The 21,654-nt window shown below is 39.9% G+C and overlaps 2 protein-coding genes and 1 long non-coding RNA gene across 3 annotated transcripts; 1 reads left to right on the top strand and 2 right to left on the bottom strand.

Moving 5' to 3' along the window:
- Nucleotides 1-8,384: 8,384 nt before the first annotated feature.
- Nucleotides 8,385-11,331, bottom strand: LOC139920861 (uncharacterized). Its single transcript, XR_011785069.2, has 3 exons — nucleotides 11,258-11,331; nucleotides 9,078-9,164; nucleotides 8,385-8,428 (listed from the first exon to the last, which is right to left on the bottom strand). It is a non-coding gene; the product is annotated as an uncharacterized LOC139920861 (long non-coding RNA).
- Nucleotides 11,332-15,385: 4,054 nt separating this feature from the next.
- On the top strand, nucleotides 15,386-17,228 carry LOC139920863 (cerebellin-1-like). Its single transcript, XM_071910949.2, has 4 exons — nucleotides 15,386-15,703; nucleotides 15,854-15,919; nucleotides 16,379-16,510; nucleotides 16,876-17,228. The coding sequence occupies exons 1-4, from the start codon at nucleotides 15,436-15,438 to the stop codon at nucleotides 17,154-17,156; spliced, it is 747 nt and encodes a 248-aa protein (XP_071767050.2). The 5' UTR covers nucleotides 15,386-15,435; the 3' UTR covers nucleotides 17,157-17,228.
- Nucleotides 17,229-17,873: 645 nt separating this feature from the next.
- On the bottom strand, nucleotides 17,874-21,187 carry LOC139920854 (kelch-like protein 33). The gene is made up of 4 exons (XM_071910942.2): nucleotides 21,082-21,187; nucleotides 19,158-20,097; nucleotides 18,895-19,062; nucleotides 17,874-18,499 (listed from the first exon to the last, which is right to left on the bottom strand). The coding sequence occupies exons 1-4, from the start codon at nucleotides 21,170-21,172 to the stop codon at nucleotides 17,977-17,979; spliced, it is 1,722 nt and encodes a 573-aa protein (XP_071767043.2). The 5' UTR covers nucleotides 21,173-21,187; the 3' UTR covers nucleotides 17,874-17,976.
- Nucleotides 21,188-21,654: the final 467 nt, after the last annotated feature.

Below are 21,654 nucleotides of genomic sequence, written 5' to 3'. Positions count from 1 at the left end.
CATGTCTCTTTTCTGCCTGAGTACCACTGCCAAGCAAATGGTACAGTGGCTCTGTGTTTGCGTACAAATTTGCATCCCTTTTGGATAGCAATCATCTGACATCAAAACAAAGTCCAGTGATAACAGTCTTTGTACTGCGTGCGCACATCTTAACAGATAATTTCATTTTGTACTGAGCCTTCTTCAAGCATGTGAAAATACCTGCCAATAGGATAAGATAATTTAACTTGTTTCAATGCAATTCTGCTTGTTTCATGAATTTTCTGGTGGCACTAGAAATAAGATAGATCACTTTATCCGCTTCAAGACATTTGTTGTATACATATTGCACTATAAAAGAAGAAGAACTAAAATAAGCTTGTATTTACCGGCTTTCTCATTTGGCTTTAATGCAACTTCAATGAGTGAATGAATGAGCGAGGGAAGGAGGGAGATTGTCCGCAGTATGTCCGGCTGCAGGACAGCCTGTCAGACGTGGTGGTGGGCAACACCGGCGCACCCCAAGGAATTGAACTGTCACCTTTTCTATTCACCCTCTACACCTCAAGCTTCCGCTTCAAGTCTGGATCGTGGCACCTACAGAAGTTCTCTGATGACTACTCCATTGTCGGCTGCATCACGGAGGGCAATGAGGAGGAGTACAGAGAACTGGTAGAGAGCTTTGTAGGTTCGTGCGACAACAACCACCTCCAGCTCAACATCATGAAGACTTTAAAACTTTTGGTGAGCTCCTATCGGTTCCTAGGAGTGCAGCTCAACAACAAACTGGACTGGTCGGACAACACTGAGGCCCTCTACAGGAACAACACTGAGACAACGCTGAGGCCCTCTACAGGAAAGGACAGAGCAGGCTGTTCTTCCTGAGGAGGCTCAGGTCCTTCAACGGGTGCAACAGGCTGCTGCAGATGTTCTGCCAGTCTGTAGTAGCCAGTGCACTCTCCAACTCTCTCACCCTCTCTAGGATGAGCTGACTCGTCATAAATACGTAAATTCCTCACATTATTTTACTTCTATTCCCTAGTTTGTATTTTCTAATGTCTCCAATGAGTTTCTAAAATAGTGTGCACTATATACTAAATTAGTTAATCATATATGCTTAAGTTGTTTTATCAATAGCATCCTTTTTCTGTTACAATGTTATTTATTTTATTATTTACTTTCACATGAAGAAATCATATAACTGGCTGTAATTATTCTCCCAGTAGTAAAACCAAGCCATTCCCCTGGGACCACACTGCCACCTACAGGGTCAGTCTATATTTACACATTCTTAAAACCACATCAATAGTCAATTCTATTTCATTATCACCAAAGTTACTATGTATTTATCATTCAAATAGAAAGGGTATAAAGTATGTATCTAGGCTATTCTGCTAAAAGAACACAGTTCATTGTAAAAGTTTGAACAATTAAAGTTTATTGTATATTCCTGTTTCATGTAATTGTTTTATGCAATCCATAAGTGTTTGTTTACAAGTTCCATGATGTTCACCGATTGACAAAAGCAAATTGTTGAGTATGTGAGACACAAACGCGTTATTTTCTAAATGTTTATCTTTACATAGTAACCAAAGTAAAATGGAGATAGGCGTACCATCTCCCCCATATGCGTCTTTCTTATCCTGGGCGGATTCCGTCCCCTGAACAAAGGAATTGGGGCGGAATATCCAAAACCGTGCAAACTATTTTTTTTACACTGCAAAAGCCGCTTTGGAATTCAGAAAAACTATAAAACTCTGACTTCTTTGTTTCTCTCCAGCTTCACGCCCTGAGCTTCATGCCGGAGGCCACAACGGCGATACAAACTTAGGAAACCAAGAGCTCCACACCACGGCTATGCGCCACGCTAAGGACGCCAATACGAAACTTCAAGACCAGCAAGCCAAGGCTTAGCAAGTGCGGAGATTCAAATCTCGCCGCTTCGCACCTCAGCAAACATTTTCTCAACCTGCGTCGAGGCCAACAAGTCTAATAGACGTCGAGTCACAACGTGACTTTATTTCGACCATTTGCTGACATGACAACATATAATCTTAATGGTGATTTTGAGGAAAACTTGTTTTACAGTGGTGTAACCGAATAAATATCATTTTGTTACATATCAGTGCGAATGGTTAACACATGAATCACAAAGGTTATTATTCTAAACGCAGTATGCTATCATATATCATGTATATCAGCTGTTCTTTAAAAAAAATCTCCCGGGTGGCATGCCCTCGGACCCCCCTACGGGTTGGTGTTCTCGTGGGTCTATGCATCTCAACCCCCACAATGTTCAAACCAAAGTTACGCCCTTGCTCCTGTGCATCCTGGAATTAAATTGGCCAGAGATAATCCTCATGTCCGTGTTTTAACTGACACGCCGTGTCTTTAACCTTGAACCAGAAAGTTCAATGTGCACTATTTTGCACCAAAAGATAAGTAGCTGACGTGTTACATTGTTTTCTCTCGGACTTATCCACATTTTTTCTGTTGTTACTATTTTCTGTAATTATGATTTTCTGTAATGATGATTCTGTAATGACGTCTCTGAAAAGTTACAAGGCAAATGATGGCTTTTTTTTTGTTATTTGACACTATGAGTGTGAATATTCTGCTAGTCAAAGGCAGCACTGTTGGAGGAGGATGAAACTGTTCATTATAGTAAAACAAAGCAAAGAATTGTGAAATTTGTTGTTTTGTTTGTTTTGTTTTTTTTCAAAAAGTGTAAGGGCTTTTCTAGGGTATAATAGCAACCCCTTGAATAGTTGTTTTGAGTTGGTTTTTTTAAAGGGGCAATTGCAGACTCACTATAACCCGTCTTCCATGGACTGCTATGTTTCCCGTAAACACTTCAAATATCTCCTTGTTCTGTTCACAGCTGATCCTCAGGTAGCATTCTCCACCTCCTTGGCAAATTCTGGTGAGGTTTACAAAGGACCCTGCACAGACAAAACCCTGGTTTTCAAACAGGTCTTCTCCAACACTGGCAACGATTGCGATTAGGACGTGCGTGCGTGCCTCATCTCAGTCAAATTGTGCTTGTAGATAGAGTAAACAACAACAAAAACCGTCCATCTTAACAAGCCATTTAACCTAGTATTGAGTCTTAAAATCGCATTTTTCTTGCAACAAAGTGAAAAGAAATATGGCAGTGGCCTTAAGTGAATCTAGACCTACTAACATTTAGAAATCATGGCATCTTTACCTTGAATAAACTACTTGACATATATATATTTTGACCTGGCTTTCTTTTTCCTCCATCCCAGATTGAGGGAAATGAATGATGTAAATCTGTGATCACATGATTAATCTTGTGTATGGTTTTGTAGAAGGGCAGCAGATGGGTCATCTAATCTATAGGCTCAACTTAACCTCTTCTCCCATATACAGTTCCTGTTTGTATAAAAATGACTAAAATCTCAAGAGTTAATTTTTATTTTTTTTAGAATTAATTAATAGCATTTATTTAGATCCACACAGAATATAATCGCTAAACCTGTTTTCTGGGATTGTTAAATATGTTTCTCTGCTAAATTCTACTCTGTTGCTTTTTAAAGACTCCTTATCTCACACATGGCAGTCTACTATTTCCACTCTGTAATTAGACACCAGTTATGTAAATGTTTAACACAAGATGTTTAACACAAGAAAATGTGTAGTCAAGCCAGAGAAAAAGTAAGACAGGACCACTATGGTTTAATTGTTTAATCAGCACCAGAGAAATCAATTTCCTGGTTACATAGAAATTCAAACATTTGATTGATTCATTTGATTGATGTGATTTTACATTAAAACCATCATCAGAACTTAACTAAAATGTAAAAATAAAAAGTGATAGATATTCCACATCTATTGCTATGCATAATGCAGTGATACTCTTATAGTTTGGTTTGGTATATTTATTCACACATATGAAATACTAAAACACAGATAGGAGAGAAAACATTTTTTTGAATGAGATAGAAATAAACCCCAAAAGACAAATAAAAACCTCACACCTCAAAAGAAATAATCCTAAAGAGTTGAATGGGACAACAGCTGATCACTGCTTCTTGGCTGTAGCGATCTGGCATGCAGGGTGGACAGGGAAAATAGTTCAGATGATCCTGAATCAGGAAAGAGAGACAGAAGAAAAAGTGTAAGTGTAATTCTCTTTTTCTCCTGTTTAGTTAGTGATTTCCTACATTTCCCAGAATGCCTTTCGACAACCCCCAGAGAACAGGTGTGAACTTGTTGCATTCAGCTGTAGCAGCGATATCTTAGCAACAGCAAGAGAGTGAGAGTTTTTCCAACTGAGAAAAAGCAAGAGTTACACCCCTCCACTCAAAACACAACATGTCTTGTAGCTGCATTGCATTCTGGTCTATTGAGGCTGCCGTCTGTGGAGCAACTGGTCTCTCTGCCTCTTCCACGATGGATTTCTCCCTGTGTGATTGTTGACTGTCGGTACCAAACAGTGAATCTAGAAAGAAGGCCTCGCTCTTTGATTCTGAGGGACTGACACCATAACCTGACGTTTACAATTGATGTTTTAGATCGCTACAAGTTTTTCTGCTATCAAACTCCATTATAGCTGTGCTGGAAACATTTTGATGTGACGCCACATTGTCTGCGTTTGTCTAGTTAACCATGGGAATAAGGAAAATACACCACAAAACAACAAAATGGGTCCAGAAATTATAGAGTTTTAGGTTGGATTGAAACACTTACTATCTGATGCAGATGAAGTTGAACTTCTCATCATCAGGCAGACTGACCCAATGCCCCCCTTCTTTCTCCATGGCTGCAGTCGTCCCACAATCTCCGTTCCCGTTCCCCGAGGCCCAGTTCTCGTAGCAGGCCGGCTCGTCACTGACCCAGAACCAGAAGTCCAGAGTGCAGGTGTAGCGCATTCCCAGCCACACGTAGGGAGTGTCGGCCGTCTTTGCTCTCTCTTGGACCCATTTCTGAATGTCACCATTGTGGATGAAGACCAGGTCATCATGCTTCCTTCTGCAGTAGTCCAAGGCCTCGTCCCAGGTCTTGTTCTCACGGATCAGGATCATTCCATCTGAAGGGGAAAAAATTGGGAAGTGCAGCCAATATTTTGTGATGATATTCAATGTCTTTAAATTTGACCATTTTCATGCCAAAAAAATACAAGTATTCAATGTCTCTGGCAGAATTTTATTCTTGTCAGGGTGGAAAAGCCTCTGAAGCAGCATTTAGACCATCATGGGACACTAAAACTCAGACTAATGAAATTATTTTAGAGTTAGCAGCTCTTTAAGGCAGGGTGACCCACCACACCCCCACCCACCTAATCAAAGCTAGGTGACACTGAGGGACTCATTACTCCCTTTAGATGAATAATTAATCCACAAAAACAGATAACTGAACAATTACATAAATAAATGTGTGAGGAAAATAAAATTTCACTGCAGGTTTTACAGACATTTTTTTTGTGGCTGTGGTGGAGGTATCAGCATTGGACAGCATTACTAGACGATAACCGACATTTAATAAAAGGCACATATCTGCTAATATATCAGCAAACTGATATATCTATCAAACTATTATGGTTATGTTTTATTCTGGTCTAATGTTAAATCTTGTATGTGTTATAGTCAGAAAATGCCCAGAAACCTCGATGAACGAAGCATTTTCTGAGTGCAAGAGAAACAAGATATAATGAGACATGATATGAGACTATAAGACATAAACCTACAGTTACGTGAGAAAAAAACACATCTTGCGAAGTGTACGGTAGATACATAGAAACATCGACACAATAAATCAGCACAGAGGAGACTTTGTGTGTGGGACTTCCTCTTTATCTTTTGGATAATTTCAACTAGGACTTCGGACTGTTCCCAGTAGCCCGCTACTCTGATAGGGGCAAAGCATGGAGATGTACATGTTACCTTCTTTGTGGATCAAACTCACCATCGTAGCAGAAGAAGCGCTTGCTGAAATTACAGCTGTCATAATTCCATCTGCCTCCTTGATTCAGCCTGGTCCAGGTCCAGGCACATCTGTTGTTGCCCTGAGGATTTTCATTCACGTATGGATACCAGTATCTGAATGAGGAGTTACTCCCATCCGACCACTTCCAGGAGTCTTTGAACAGGCCGATCACATAGCGAGCCGATAGGTCAGGACTGTTCATCTTACGTTTTACTTCTTCGTTGAAAGTCTGAGTCCCACTGATCAGGTCTGTGTGGTTTTCTCTGCAGTAGTCCTGAGCCTGTCTCCAGGTCTTCTCCTCTCTGATCAAATGGAATGTGTCGGTGTTGTTTGTTCCTGTGCAGTGAACAGACCTCCTTGTGTCATTGCATATGTACTTTGCGAAAACATCCATATTTACAACCACCTGCCATATGATCTTCTTATTTTTCTTAATTAAAACAAGTGAAACAACCTGTCAGATGGGATGAGATAATTTCACTTGTCTCCAGTGCAGTTTGAGGGATTTTCTAGAAACACTTAGTGTCGATATCTTGGAACAAGGCAGAATATGGCGGATCACTCTACTCCAAGTAAATTACACTCGATTCAAATTCAATGAAAAATCTGCATCAAAAACAAGATAAATTATCTCACCACAATGACAGAGTTTTGTCACTCATTTAAAAAAAAAAAAGAGTTTTAGACTCAAATGACTTAGACTTAAATGACTTAGACTTAAATTACTTTAATATATAGATATATATTGATATATAGATTTTTTGTAGTGTAAGCCCAGTATGACTTGGTGCCAACTCTCAACAGTTATATGATTTTAACTAAATGTATGAAGAGATGAGGTGTATGACATCCACATGCAGAGCAACTGTTAGACAGGATGACAGGCTGAATGTACATAGTGGGACTATTAAATACACCTACCATTGTAGCAGATGAACCATGTTTTGTCGGCACAGCTGATATCAGTCCATTTGCCATCAGCTTTCATCCACACACAGTTCTCAATACCACCTTTATCATTTGGTTCACCACGAGCCCAATTTGTCTTATGTTTATTGTACTCTGTCCCTGGCAGAGACCAGTGCCACTCCCGACCACCTGTTTTCTCCAGCCCAATCCAGGCTTCACCACTATGATCACCGCCTGCAGATTCAATCAGCCTCTTCATGTCCTCCATGTTGTCTATGGTGGCCAGGTCAGTGTACTTCTCTCTGCAGTATTTTCTGGCTTCATCCCAGGTCTTAGGCTGTTTAATAAAGCGATACACATGTGGCTGACGTGTGGAGGAGGAGCATTGACCTAAAACAGAGAAAACATCGCACAGTGTTGGAGTTGATAGCACAGGAATCACAAGTCCTCAGGTCACACCTGTTGCTTGCACTATATCTGTTAAGGTCAATGGGGTTTTGAGTCTAGTCACTTGAGCTTGGTCATTTATTTATTCATTTATTTATTATTAAGTAGAGTGATCAGTCCACTTGTCTTTTGTATTTGATGCTTTATTTTAGACAGTGGGAAAATAGAGAGGGAGACAGAAGAGGAGGCACATACACACACACACACACACACACAAATACACATGCACCCACGAACACAAGAACCTACATTTGCGTCTACACACACACTGTCTGTCTACATTTATGTGTGTGTGTATGTAGGAATCTACAGGCCTATCATTGCTGGCGGATGAAAACCTCATGACTCCAATTTTGATGATTTTCATGTTTTAACTTCACTTGAAGGATCATGGTGCTCTACAGGATGAGAAAATTCTGCAACTATTTCTGAGATAATTATCTCGTTAATTCAGAAAAACAGAGCATTACATTTTTTTTTTTTTAAATCTGCTCTGTTTTTCTGAGATAATTATCTCGTTAATTTAGGGCACATTTTTTTTTCTCAAGTGAATGCATTACGCTTCCGTAGGATACTTCTCCTACTGGCAGGAAGTTTTAAGTTTTGCTCGTGAGATCTTTTTATTTTCTTGGCGATGTTTTATTTCTTTCCTCTCAATTTCAAATGTTTTGATGCTAAAGATGTTTTGTTTGATTGACTCTATCGACTCCATCAATCTGATTCCATGTTGTTCTTAGTTCCTGACATGTTCACCGGACAGCAGCGTGTTTGTTTGTGTGTGTGTGTGTGTGTGTGTGTGTGTGTGTGTGTGTGTGCGAGTGTGTGTGTGTGTGTGTGTGTGTGTGCACAACTCTTGTAAAAAAGATTACACTGTATTGATCTTTAGTAATTCATTTTTAGAGTTGTAAGTTGTAAAGTTATAGACGAGAGAAAGAACTGCAGGAAGCCATAATGCATAGCAACACACAGCCACTGCACAAGTTATTAGAAACAGTTGCATACAGTGCATAGATCAATGACATCTGCATTTAGTGTTGAAACATATTTTTTTCAGGAGGGATGCCATGAGCTGCTGTTGCTGTACTGACATTGTTATAATCATTGGAATTTGTGTTGATTTTGTTGGCAACAATGAAGAGAATCCCTTGGAATGTAGTAATATTGGTAAAAAAAAAAAGTTACTCAGAAGGTAAATAAACATATTATGAGCAATTGTCGACTATTTTCCATCACTAATTCACTCTTATAAGCTTTATCAACACAGTCATTGACAAATGTGCAAAGATTAAATCTAGAAAAATGAATTAGTAGGGCTGGTGCAGTGTGGTAGGTCAGGAAAAAAAATGTCAATGTTGCTGCTGTGATATTGAGGCACTTACATGACTTGTGAGTGAATGTGAATTGGTAAATTATTACGCCAAATTTTGTTGTTCTGACAGCTCATTGGGAAGTGCTGCGGTTTCTGTTGCATAATAATTGTGAATTTTAACTATAATTTCAGTTTGCTGTTGAGTTATTATGGTTAGACCTATAACATGGTTGGGTAGACAGAGATCACAACAATATCTTGCTCCGCCCCTGATTGTGACCCAGGTATTTTTGAAATGATGCAGGAGGTTTTTCAACAAGGGTCAAGAGCCTGTTGGAACATACAACTCTCACTCAACACATACAACAAATTACCATGTAAACTTTCAATTCAAGTAAAAAACAAACAAAAAAAAACAGCAGTTACAACTTTTTTCTGAAACAGAAGCAATAATAGAACACATCTAGCAAGACGATCCACTCACCCATCAGAATGATCAGAAATAGGCTCCACTGCATCTTCATTCTGTTAGATGAATCCCATAAAGACAGTCTCAGATCCTGGATAAGAGCTTTAGTACACAGTGGACCAAACAGAGTGATTTTAATTGCGTGTCTCAGTTTTGGGAAACATACAATACCAGACATGTCCAGGTTATAAAACAAACAAACAAACAAAAAAAACAATCTGTACCACTCTCCCCAGGACTCAGTAGCTTAATCAGGCAGAGATATGCAAATCTGAGTCCAGCCACTACTAAAACTGATCCATGCTGACTCATTCCATCTGAAACCACACAGGCCGTCACACCTATGTCTGAGAAATAAATTATTAATAAATTATAAATTAAATAAATTTTCCTTGGACACATAACCAATATGAGTAGAGTTTGGGCCCTAATTCTACGTAGTTTACAAGTAGGCCTAATAAAGGTTCAATTAAGATCCAGAGTGGCCACTTTTTATTGGGACAATAATTTTAGATTTTCAGCAATTTCTCTAGAAATATTGTGATAAAAAGCAGAATTTGGACACCAAAAACTTATACATGACTAAAATCAAGCTATGTATTTTACTGGACCCATTCTAAATATAGAATGTATTTATAGCATCTATAAATATGTTTTGTGGTAGTGGAAAATCACATGTGGGCATATTTGTTCTGCCTCAGAACTTTGTATGATATTTGCATGCATGTAATGTGTAGAAATTTGCATTATCCTTCTGAAAAACCTCCTGATAAAATTATCATTTCAGTTATAATCTACTATATCATCTAATGTATATTTTGTTGAATTATTGCCCTTGGACAGCAGGGGTCACTGTTCTGTTCAATAATGAAATGAATGTTAGAAAATAGCAGCCAAACAACCAGGCCCATAATATATAAAGACCCAGTATGACAAAGGAACAACTTTTTTAGTTCTTTTGTTCAGTATTGTTTATTAATTTTTACCATGAGTTCATCTTTGTTTAGCAGCCATTCAGAGAAAATAAACAACACACCAAAAACAGAATACATATTTCACTATAGAAGAGTCGTCAATAATATAATAATAATATAATCAATAATATAGGCTGCTCAGCAACACAAAAGGAAGAGGAAACAAGCTGGTTGATGTAATTAGTTTGGAGATGGAGCAGAAACTACCATGGAAAAACATTTCAAACAGAGACAGGCGGCTTAGAGGAAATTTCAAATGACATCTGAATAAAGACTGAAGAATATAATTCTGAATGTGTCAAAATAACTGAGCAGTTTCATTAACCTTCTTGTGTTTGCACTATGCAGTACTTCATTATGTCTGTGGAAACGCCTTCAAAGTGCAGTGCCCCTGGTGTCCAAAGTGCATATTACATCCAAATAGGCATTAAAACTGGAGTTTTGATAGAACAATTATTTTAACCATGAAGGAATTTCATAAGTTTGATATTAACTACATACCATCATGCTTAAAATATAGATACAAGTGCAGTATGTGACTTTTTATCCCAGAAAATCTATTTACATGCTGTATCCATAGTTGCATCAATATCTGGTAATTATATGTTCTATATGCTCTCTGTAATTACCACAATAAAAATCAGATTTTTAATTAATGTATTGCCTCAATTACTAACCCTAACCCATAAAAGTTTTGCCCCTGAAAAGGACTTCTCTATGTTTAAAACTATGTAGAATATCATCACCAAAGTTTGTCTTTATTCGATTGAATACACAAGGATTAAAACAATAAGAGGACAGTTTGAGACCTAATTCTAATTTAAGTCTAATTTCAGATGGAAAGACTCTGATACTGATAACTGATAACTGATATTTCACAACAAGCTGTTCACATTCAGAAATGCCTTTGTTGCCTGTTACAATGTCTGACTCATGGCCAATATACTATATATAAAATAAATACAATAAAATATGTAATATATGTGAGGATAATATATAAAGATTCTGTCTTTGGGAGGATTTTGTTATACATTACCTCATAAATGTTTCAGACCTGCCAAATGCAAATGACAAAATTCACATTATGACTTTAATTTTAAATATACAGTATTAAATAAAATAGAAGTACCGCAAGTACATATAATTGATGCCCATGTCTGCACACACACAAACATGAAATCAAGCCCGTATAGATCCAATAAACAGATTGAGTTAGCTCACCTCTGCTATCTGATCCCTGCTTCGCTCTGATGTCTCTTCCTTTAGACCTGCTGATGTCGACTACCTCTGTCTCCGCTGCCTCTCAGTAATATATTACATACTGTACATAAGCATCTGTTCTCTGGTAGCCACGCAAATGTCAGTATTTTAATATTCAAATAGTGTTTTCAGATGTATATCATTTACAGGAATGGCAACATACAACATAGAGTAGCTTCATGTTTCCTTAAAAGAGAGGGGAAAACATAGACCACTGGTATAAACATAACACCACTATTATCCTTTATCACTAGGCAGCTACATCAAGCACTCTTCACCTGTTTATTCTGTGTATTTTCTTTATGCTCATTTTGTTTTCAACGTTTAAACTTTTTTTTGCCCACTCTCGGCTTCGATTGCACGCCTGACCGTCCTGGAAGGGGGATCCCTCTCTGTTTCTTCCATTTTTTTTCCTAGTGAGGTTTTCATGGGAGTTTTTCTTTGTTCTCAATGAAGATCTAAGGTTGGGGTGGTGTCGTTTTCATTTATCGTTTTATAATGTCGGTGTTGTGAATCCCTGTGTGACTGTAACTGTGGTTTAGGCCAATTCTCTGGATATTCCAAAGACGACAGAAGATGGTATTCGCTGATCACTTGTGCATCCCTGCGTTGTTATAAAACCGGGTTCACTGGCAGTAGAAGGTGAGGACATTCTGCTGGTTTCCTCGTATCAGCACTGTGGGGCAGTGGAGGCCACAGGTCAGGGTTTCCAGCCAGGCCATGTACAGAGCACTGGGGCAGTCGCTCTGCGGCACTGGGAGGCTCTTGGAACAACACCACATTTACACATAGTAGAATGCCTGCTTCGTTATGTCCTAAGAATGCATGAAACTGGTGAATAAATGCCTTTTTAACTTGGTATATGATGAAAACATTACACAAGTCAAACTTGCGTGCATTGTGGTTTGCAAACATCTAGTACATCTGAAAATAGCTACTCTGCCTGCATTTGTGTGACAGCTAAAACAAAGAGATGCATGTCCTCTAATCTCTCCCATCTCTCTCTTTTGTCTGAACCACACTGCCATGCAAATGGTACAGTGGCTCTGTTTTTGTGTACAAATTTGAATTGCATCCCTTTTAGATCATAGCAGGCATCTGACATCAAAACAAAGGCCAGTGATATACCAGTCTTTGTATTGCGGGCGCACATCTTAACAGATCATTTCATTTTGTACTGAGCTGTGAAATCCAATCCTTCTTCAAGCATGTGAAAATACCTGCCAATAGGATGAGATAATTTAACTTGTTTCAGTGCAATTCTGCTTGTTTCTTCACCCGCTTCAAGATATTGACATTTGTTGCATACATATTGCATGTTTTGCATTCTCATTTGGCATGAATCCAACTTAAATGAGTGAGTGAATGAGCAAGGGAGAGAGTGAGGGAGTGTATATGCATGTGTACATACTGTAGGTGCATGAGAGAGACTGTGTGTGTGTGTGTGTGTGTGTGTGTGTGTGTGTGTGTCAGTGCTCACCTGAGCCCCTCTAAGGATAGTAATGGTCCTCATTTTTCACTGGAAGACAGAGATTACATTCTTAGTCTGTTCTGCTTTTATGTCACCATTTTATTCTCCTGTTTTTAAGTCTGATAAGGATACTCTTTTTTTACTTTTTTTTTTTTGCTTTTATACTGTTTTGCCTTGTTTCATGTTTTGTGTACTGTTTTTGCCTCTTTTATGTTGCTTTTATTCTGTTTCTGCCTTTTATTGTTCCATATTGTTGTTATTTTACCTTTTCTCTTATTATTGTCTTTGGACTTTCTTTTATTTTGACTGTAAAGCACTTTCTAACTGTGTTTCGAAAAGTGCTATATAAATAAAGCTGAGTCGGATTCAAAGTCCATGGTGCATGCTTTAGCTTGTTAATCCATGAGGAGTGGTGAGGCATCACAAAACGCAGCTTTTTCCACAATAATAATAAATATTGCTTTATGTATACATATCATAGGTTGTGGATGGCCTGTGAGGCGCAGCACGCTTGTTAGGTCTAAGCTGGAACACACACACCGCACACTGCTTCAGACCGGCATGCTTGACTATTAATGATCTACATATGCAGCAGTACAATAGAGCACACAATACATTTCATTACAAGGCATCACAAGGTTTTTTCATTGTCATACATTTCTGTCATACATTTCTGACTGGGACTGGGCATTGTCTCCTTTGCTGTTTTACAAAGACAACCCCTACAGATTGGCTACAGCCCTTTAAACAAAGGCATCCTCATAACATCCTCTCCTGATTCAACTGTATGAAAAGGACTAGAGAAAATCCTGTCGAGATACATATATTTTTTTTATGTAAATTTGTATTGTAAATGTGTGTTTGGTTCTACAGATAAGAGGTTACTTTGAGGTTTGGTGACGACTGGAGCATCTCATATCAGTGCTTGCCAAGTCTCTATACCATAAGCAAATTGACAAAGCAGTTGCCAGTAGTCTATTCATTTTCTAGCAACAGAGACAAATTGACCAATACGGACAGCATTGGCCAGATTGTTGGCAAGGAAAAGTTGGTTGTTGCCAGTCACATTTATTTTGGTGTATGTCCTGCCTATCACTGAAAGACTAGTGGCACTGCAGCAAGCAGTAATTTAAGTCAGTGTGTGAATGATGTGATTATTTGCTCTCTCAACACACATATGGAGGTGTTAGAGCGTGCATGTGACAAGGGATTGACAGGTGAGGATGACAAATAAAGTGTCCCATTCTGTTGTCATGCATCTTATAGGCTTGCAATGACTTTTTTTTGGGTGCAGTGTCCAAATGTGGCCATCTCAGCTTCCTTACAGTCCAATGAAGATAAACATCATGGGCCATTAGATACAGAAACTAATCAGTTTTGAGAAAGTTCTCACAAACATTTGAAAGGAGTCTGTTGTTTGAGGTTTTCTGGGGACAGTTACGCAAAACATGTAAAATGATAATCCACAAGATTCTTGTTTTTCTTGATTTTGGCGACACCTTTGGTGATAAGCGATCTGAGCTTTGGTGTTTTTCACTCAGTGTAGGTGCTGGCCCAACATGCTTTAATAGTGTAGACTGCAGCTTCTTATACTAAATAGTAAATCTAAACAAACTGCTTTATCTCCACATTCCACACTAAACTCCACATTATCTGGCCTTTGTGTATGTCAGTAAGTGTATATGACAAGAGAACAGCATTAGGTCAACTGATGTCACCTAATGTTGACTAACTATTTTGTGTAACTTGAGCTACCTTCAAAATGTCAGGTAAATTACATTTCTGAAGTTGAAGTTGCCTGTTTTTACTACAGCGTATGTGTAAATCTCTGAAAGGTCACCACTGTGTGTCATTCTTTTAACATGACATGTTGAGTAGATTGATGGTGAAATATTTACGCTTTTCAATTCCTTTTGTGGCAACTCATGTCTGTGACACAACTATATGTGCACCATTAAATGAAACATTTAATTTTGATCATCATGATGCATTATGACTTGACACTGTAAATCATAAGCAGGGAACAACTCAATCAGAAATGTCAGATGTTAACCTTCTTTATCAACTTTAGTTTTTTGCCATTTCATGCATTATATATGATTGACAAATGCAGGGATTTCTTCGAAAATGATACATATACATTTTTGAAAAACCTTTTGAAATTAATCAATCAATATATCAAAAACACAAAAAACTATATTCCTAAAATCATTGTCATTGTGTAAGCACAAGTCATAACAACAACAACATTTAGTCAGAATAGGCATCAGTTTTTCTTTATATATCTCCTGAAACTCCTCATATATTCAGCAGCATGAAAGCATATGCCACCGACTTCTTATTGGTCATGTTTACATTTTGAAAATGTATACCACTGCCATTGCCGTGCATTTCTCTTTCCATTACAAATCACTCATGAATGGGCATGTTTTACTGGCAGACACTCACAAAAACTTCCCAGCAGTCACCTGTCTGGACACGACTTGATCTGGGGTCCCTGAGGGCCTAAACCTCATCACTGCTTAGTCACTGACGACTGATAGGACCCTCCTTCCCAGTGAAGAGAACAGATAAATAGCCCAGGTACCCATTAAGAAAACACAGCCTTCCACAATCAGGAAGACAGCAAGGAAAACAGCGAAGAGACCACGAAGTTTAAGCCGATCAAATGGAATTCAGGGCTTTTGTTCTACTGACCCTGCTGGGATGCCTGTCTGTGGAGTCAACGCTTGGACAGAGAGGTGATATGGACATTGGTGCGAGGCTGAGAGAGTTGATGGCGAAAGTGGAGTCGATGAAGCACTTGGAGGCAAAACTGAATGAGACAGAGAAACTGCAGAGTGATCTCGAAGCTCTGGAGGCCAGGCTCAATGCAACGATCGACGAGCTGACGGAGCAGAGAGCTGAAACGGACAGACTGAAGAAAGAGAATAAAGGTACGAGAACAGATGCTGTCTGAAGGCATTATCACTGTTTACAGGAGACTTGCTGACTAAACAATATGAGTAATTATGTAAAGTATAATCCATTCGCTCTATTGTCTTCATACATTGTCATTAATATGAACTTTTTTTTTACTTTTACAGACATGCAAATGAGACTGAATGCCACGGAGGAGGAGATCAAGAAGCTGAAACAGAGTGGTGGTAAAGGTAAGATAATCACACATATTGTATTTAAGTTCAATGTGCACTATTTTGCACCAAAAGATAATTAGCTGACGTGTTACGCTGTTTTCTCTAGGACTGCACCACATTTTTTCTGTAGTTACTATTTTCTGTAATTATGATTTTCTGTAATGATTGATTTTGAAAAGGCCTCTCTGAAAACTTACAAGGCAAATTATGGCATTTTTTTTATTTATTTTTTTTTTTTATCTGGACACTATGAGTGTGAACATTCTGCTAGTCAAAAGCAGCAGTGAGCTGTTGATGGAGGATGAAACTGTTTATTATGGTAAAACTGCAAAGAATTGTGAAATTTGGGGGCTTTTCCAGGGTATAACCGCTTGAATGGTTGTTTTGGGGGATTGCAGACTCACTATAACCCGTCTTCCATGGACTGCTATGTTTCCCGTAAACACTTCAAGTATCTCCTTGTTCTGTTCACAGCTGATCCTCAGGTAGCATTCTCCACCTCCTTGGCAAATTCTGGTGAGGTTTACAAAGGACCCTGCACAGACAAAACCCTGGTTTTCAAACAGGTCTTCTCCAACACTGGCAACGGTTACGACCAAAACACAGGTACAGTCTTATGTGTGTGTGTGTGCGTATGTGCGTGTGTGTGTGTGTGTGTGTAGGTGAGTGTGTGTGTGTGTGCCTCACCTCAGTCAAATAGTGCTTGTAGATAATTCTTAGCATTTGTTTTAACCAGATGGGTGGGGTTTGCCACAAAGGGAAATAGAAAGAGTAACTAGGAGGTTTAGACAATAACAGTAAATTATTTCAAAGTATATGGCTCCACCCATTTAGCTTTTAACTCAACCAATGACAATATTTCTGCCTCCAGAGCAGCTCTGCCTCCGAGAAATTATTGCATAACTAAAACCCCAATCTGCATGTAATTTGGGTAGCACTTCTGACATCTGTTTGTCTTTGCTCTGTTGCAGGTATCTTCACGGCGCCGGTGAATGGCCTCTACTACTTCAGCTTCAGCACCTATGGCTACAACACTCACCTCATGGGGGCCATTTTAATGAAGAATGGCATCCGTCAAGTTTCAACTTATGAAGACCGTTCAGCCGATGGCTCCGACAGCAGCAGCAACGCCGTTGTTCTACAACTGGCTGATGGCGATGAAGTGTACATGGAATTGTGGGAGAACGCCAGAGTTTTTGATAACCTGAATGGACATACAACCTTCAGTGGCTTCCTCCTTTTCCCTATGTAGATGGTGAGACGCATTCTATTTATGCATTTTAGATAGTATCTTGAGGATAGACACTCATGCAACAATATGATCTCTGTGTCACAACTCCAGTTCCATCCACCAGAGCGCCAAACTGGACTTCCAACTACCAGCCTGATCTCCACCTGCACACCTGATTCCATTCTTCTCATCAGTCTACACACCTGATCCTCATCACTCCCCTACATACCGTATATACCCCCAGTTACTCAGTGCTTGCAATTCGAGTCTGTCTCGTGTACTTAGCTGTTATCTGTTGTTGCCAGTATAGTAAGTTTATCTGCCTCTCTGTATCCTGTACCTGTCTGCCTGCTTGCCTGCTTGCTGGAATAAATCAGCATTGTTCACTCCTACTACCTGTCTCCGCTTCTGCTCTTGGGTCCTGGTTGCTTGCCTGACACTCTGTGAGAATATGGTTTCTTTACATTATAGCACACTGTCACTGTTGTACATTAATTGTAACTTGAGCCACTTTATTATGGCACACTTTGAATGTTTGTGTTTTGCATTTCATTGGATGGCACCATTTTATGAGAATAAAAAAAATACCAAAATACACTACCACTACTATTGCTTGTCATGCCTAATATTGAATTTATATGTAAGACAGAATTAATCTTAAGATATCAAGATGCTGCTAAGATTGTAAACAAACCTCTTGAGAATGCTTTTCTAAATGATAAAACACATTACATGAAATTCAGCATCATCAAATTTTATATCAAACTATATTTTAAACATTTACAAATAATGCAAATAAGTTCACTTGATGTACCAGCACTGACATATCCGACCATATGTCTTACAATCGCAAATGTGGTGGCAAACACAACAGAGAGGCTCGTAGGTCATTGTTAGGCCCAGGCATCCTGCCCATGTTCTCCCATCGCAGTGTGGTGGGATCGTAACGATGGACTTGCTTAGTATCACTGTAGTCTTCCTGGCTGTACCCTCCAAGCACGTAAAACTTCCCCTCCAAAACTGCCGATCCTGCTCCTACATGGGGCACTGGCAGAGATGCGAAGGCGGTCCAGGAGTCAGCCACTGGATTGTACACCTCACAAGCCAGCTGGTCAACGACAGCCATGTTGTCATCTGTGGTTACTCCACCTGCTACATAAAGATACCCGCCCAGGGTCTCCATACAGTGATGAGCCCGAGCTTTAGTCATGTCCGCCAGATAGGTGTTTCCTTTCTCTGGGTGGTACAGAAACATGGATGCCAGACACTGGTAGCCATTGTTCAGCCCTCCTGAGACAAAGATCTGCCCTTGTAAAACTTTGGCTACGTGCCCACTCAGGGGCATGTCCAAGGGCCGGGTAAAGCTGAAAGAGAGCATGAATTTAGTGACATGAGCCTGCTAGTTGTAGTTAGTAGTGGCTAGTACTTGTATGTGACAGAGAGAATAGGCGTGCTCGACTTAAACTTCATCGGGTGCCGACTCAAAAACATCAACTATAGAAAAATGTTTGCACTCACGTAGTATGAAATTCTTTAATTTACCTTATCAGACAATTCACTTCAACTTTTAATGTTACTGAACGGATGTACACCCACACCAAAACAACCTTTTCAGGTATCGCTCTTTTTCTAGCCTGGAATTTGCCTACATACTTCATAATTATTTACGTGTACAGCCAATTCTCCAATGGACTTGCTATATGATTTGTGAACTACACTTTCTCTTTACTGTGAAAAGTCAATGTCATCTCCATCTTACCTCCAAGAGTTTGCAGTGGGGCAGTAACGTTCCACACTGTGTGTACAGTCAGGGTTAGACACCCCGCCAATGGCACACAGCTTTCCTTCCAGCACAACCATGGAGAAAGAGCATCTTTGTTCCTGCATGTCAGCCAGTCTCTCCCAGCTGTTTTGAAGGGGGTCAAACCTACGGATGCAGTAAAAATAAGAAAGAAACAATGATAAAAACAGGTATTTAAAACTAAATGTTTTTAAACGGGATCCTAAATCACCCTCTCTCACCTGTACGCAGAATTCAAGATGTCATTGATGCCGTAATACTTTTTTCCTCCAATCACATACAATTGTCCTTTGAGCACAGCCACCTCATGACTAAACCTCGGTGGCTCCGGCATCTCTCCCAACCTCCTCCACTCCATGGCCTTCACGATCCCTGTATGGTTTCTCAAGGAATTCCCAAACCACAGTTCCCTGCTGATGTTGCGGCTACTGAAGTCTTGAGAGATCTGGTCCCCTCCAACCAAGACAAGGCTCTCTTTTGGCAGGTAGATCCGGCATTGACTCTGGGGTGCAGTGTCATTGGAGCAGAAGTCCTCGAAAACTGTCTTGTAGAGCTCTGCCAGGCTGTGATGCGACCACATGTTCATCGACTGAACCTCTTTGAATTCCTTGAAAGTCATCAGGGAGAAGTGAACGGTTTTCATCAGTTCCCTAGCAAGCCTCAGCCTTTTCTTGGGCTTGGCTTGGATCCAGGCCACCACCGCCTTGAATACAACAAGCTCAGATGGAACACAGAGCGACAGACTGTTCAGGTACTTTAGGAGCTGTTTGGCTGGCAGGTCCTTGAACTTTGAGGTGCGCGCCACCTTTGGGAATTGCCGCATGACAAAATCATCAGCCACTTCGAGGAGCTGTACCATCTCGTAGGCCTCCGCAAAAGACACCACATCCAGACAGGAGTGGGGATTTATTTCCTGTTGGAGGAAGTTAAGGCACAAGGAGAGGGCAGGTTGGTACTGGAGCTGAAGGGAGGTTCCGGTGATCTCGAAGACACTCTCCCAGCTGAGGGGGAGGGCCCCGCTGTAGGAGGAGCCAATCAGAGCCTCCAGCTCAGAAGCCAATAGGAAGGGGAGGGTCACACAGGGCTGATGGGTTTCCTTCATCCCACAGGTGAACATGCCCCGGAAGTAGTCACTGCTGGCAGCCAGGATGACTCTGTGGACTGGAGGGAGGCAAGATGAAGGCAAGAAGATACCCACTATCATCCCAATAAACATAAAAGAGGCCCTATTATAGGAGTTCAAATATTCTACTATTCTACTTATATACATATATGATGAAATATGTATTTAATGCCGACATTGTTAAAATTAGATTTTGTTTGAGTGGTTAAATTGAAAGTTATTGCATTTTCAAAAACATCCTTTTTTACTTTTTTTTTTTTTTTTGCAGTTTTGGACTAACTACAGTCAACACATCACAATTGGACTTGGCTCCCCTCACTAAACAATTGTTAAAATCCTTCAGGCAACTTTGCAGTATTTAAACTGCAATTAAGGTGATTATGTTTTTGAAGCAAAACAAACCCAAAACACATTTTATTACATTCTATTTCTTTTGAGTAACTTCTTCAATTCTTCAAGTCTTTGACTTTTAAAAACATGTCCTCTTTGTACATATATTTCACAGAAGGTAAAAATAATAATTGGTTTAATTACTATACCATTTTAACTAGAAATGGTAAAAATGAGAATGTAGGGGAGATAATGGACAGGCACATTATGTCCTCTATTAAAGCTGCACTTGGCAACTTTGCATGTTGGTGGCTCCACATGGCGGCATGTGACATGACATCAGGAAACTGCAGACAGCATGGTCATGTTTACCAACCCGACCGGTCTGTGATGCTTTTTACCATGGCTCTTTTTACCAAGAGCCTGGTAAAATAAAGGTAAAATAAATAAATAAGAGATGCAGAATATCTAATGTTGGTCAGTCCAGCTTTCTCTGGACAGAGTGACAGAAAGACAGTTTTGGTTTTTTGCTATTACATTTCAGTTTGTGTCCAGACCTGACTGAATACTACAGGGTATCAATTAGAGGTGATGGGACATTCTTCATTATTTCTCCTGTACTTTTTAGGCTGATAAGATGGGTGTATTTTTACATAAAACTCTTGCTCAGGGACATATAATAACCTGCTCACCATAAAGCGATGCCTCAAGAGCCTCCAGAATGACATCACAGCCCACTCGTTCTATCCACAGCTGTCTGATGGACTGAAGACTGATCTTCATCTGTTCTGCAGCAGAGATCCTCTCTTCTTTTTTCTGCTCTCCATTTTTCATGGGCTTTTCCTCTTCTTTGATGCAGAGACCGAGAACTCTGTGGACCCCCAGTGTTTGAGCTGCAGCCTTTATCTGGGCCACGGTGTCTCTGTTCAGAGCTAATGTGGCTCCAGTGTAGGCAAACTCCAGAACCGCTTGGAGCCCCACATGATCCACCCCAGGACCCAGAAACATGGACCACCTATGGACTTCCATGTCCATTTCATCATCTTTTCTTTCTCTACTTTCCCCCCTCAGTCTCACCCGGATGAGGGAGCTGACAGCAGCCAGGACAGGGGAGTGTACGTCGAAGCTCCTCCCATCCTCAGTGCTCAGAGTCAGGTCGGTGAGGAGAGACGAATCCCTGAACTCTTTCAAGGTGTGGAATATGTCAGCGGGATAACTGTCTTTGCTGTAAACCTTAACCACATCCTCTTCATCACTTTCCTCAT

The sequence above is a fragment of the Centroberyx gerrardi genome, chromosome 23 (assembly GCF_048128805.1).
Source record: "Centroberyx gerrardi isolate f3 chromosome 23, fCenGer3.hap1.cur.20231027, whole genome shotgun sequence".
Taxonomy (NCBI): domain Eukaryota; kingdom Metazoa; phylum Chordata; class Actinopteri; order Beryciformes; family Berycidae; genus Centroberyx; species Centroberyx gerrardi.
This window is presented reverse-complemented; position numbering and strand designations above follow the sequence as displayed.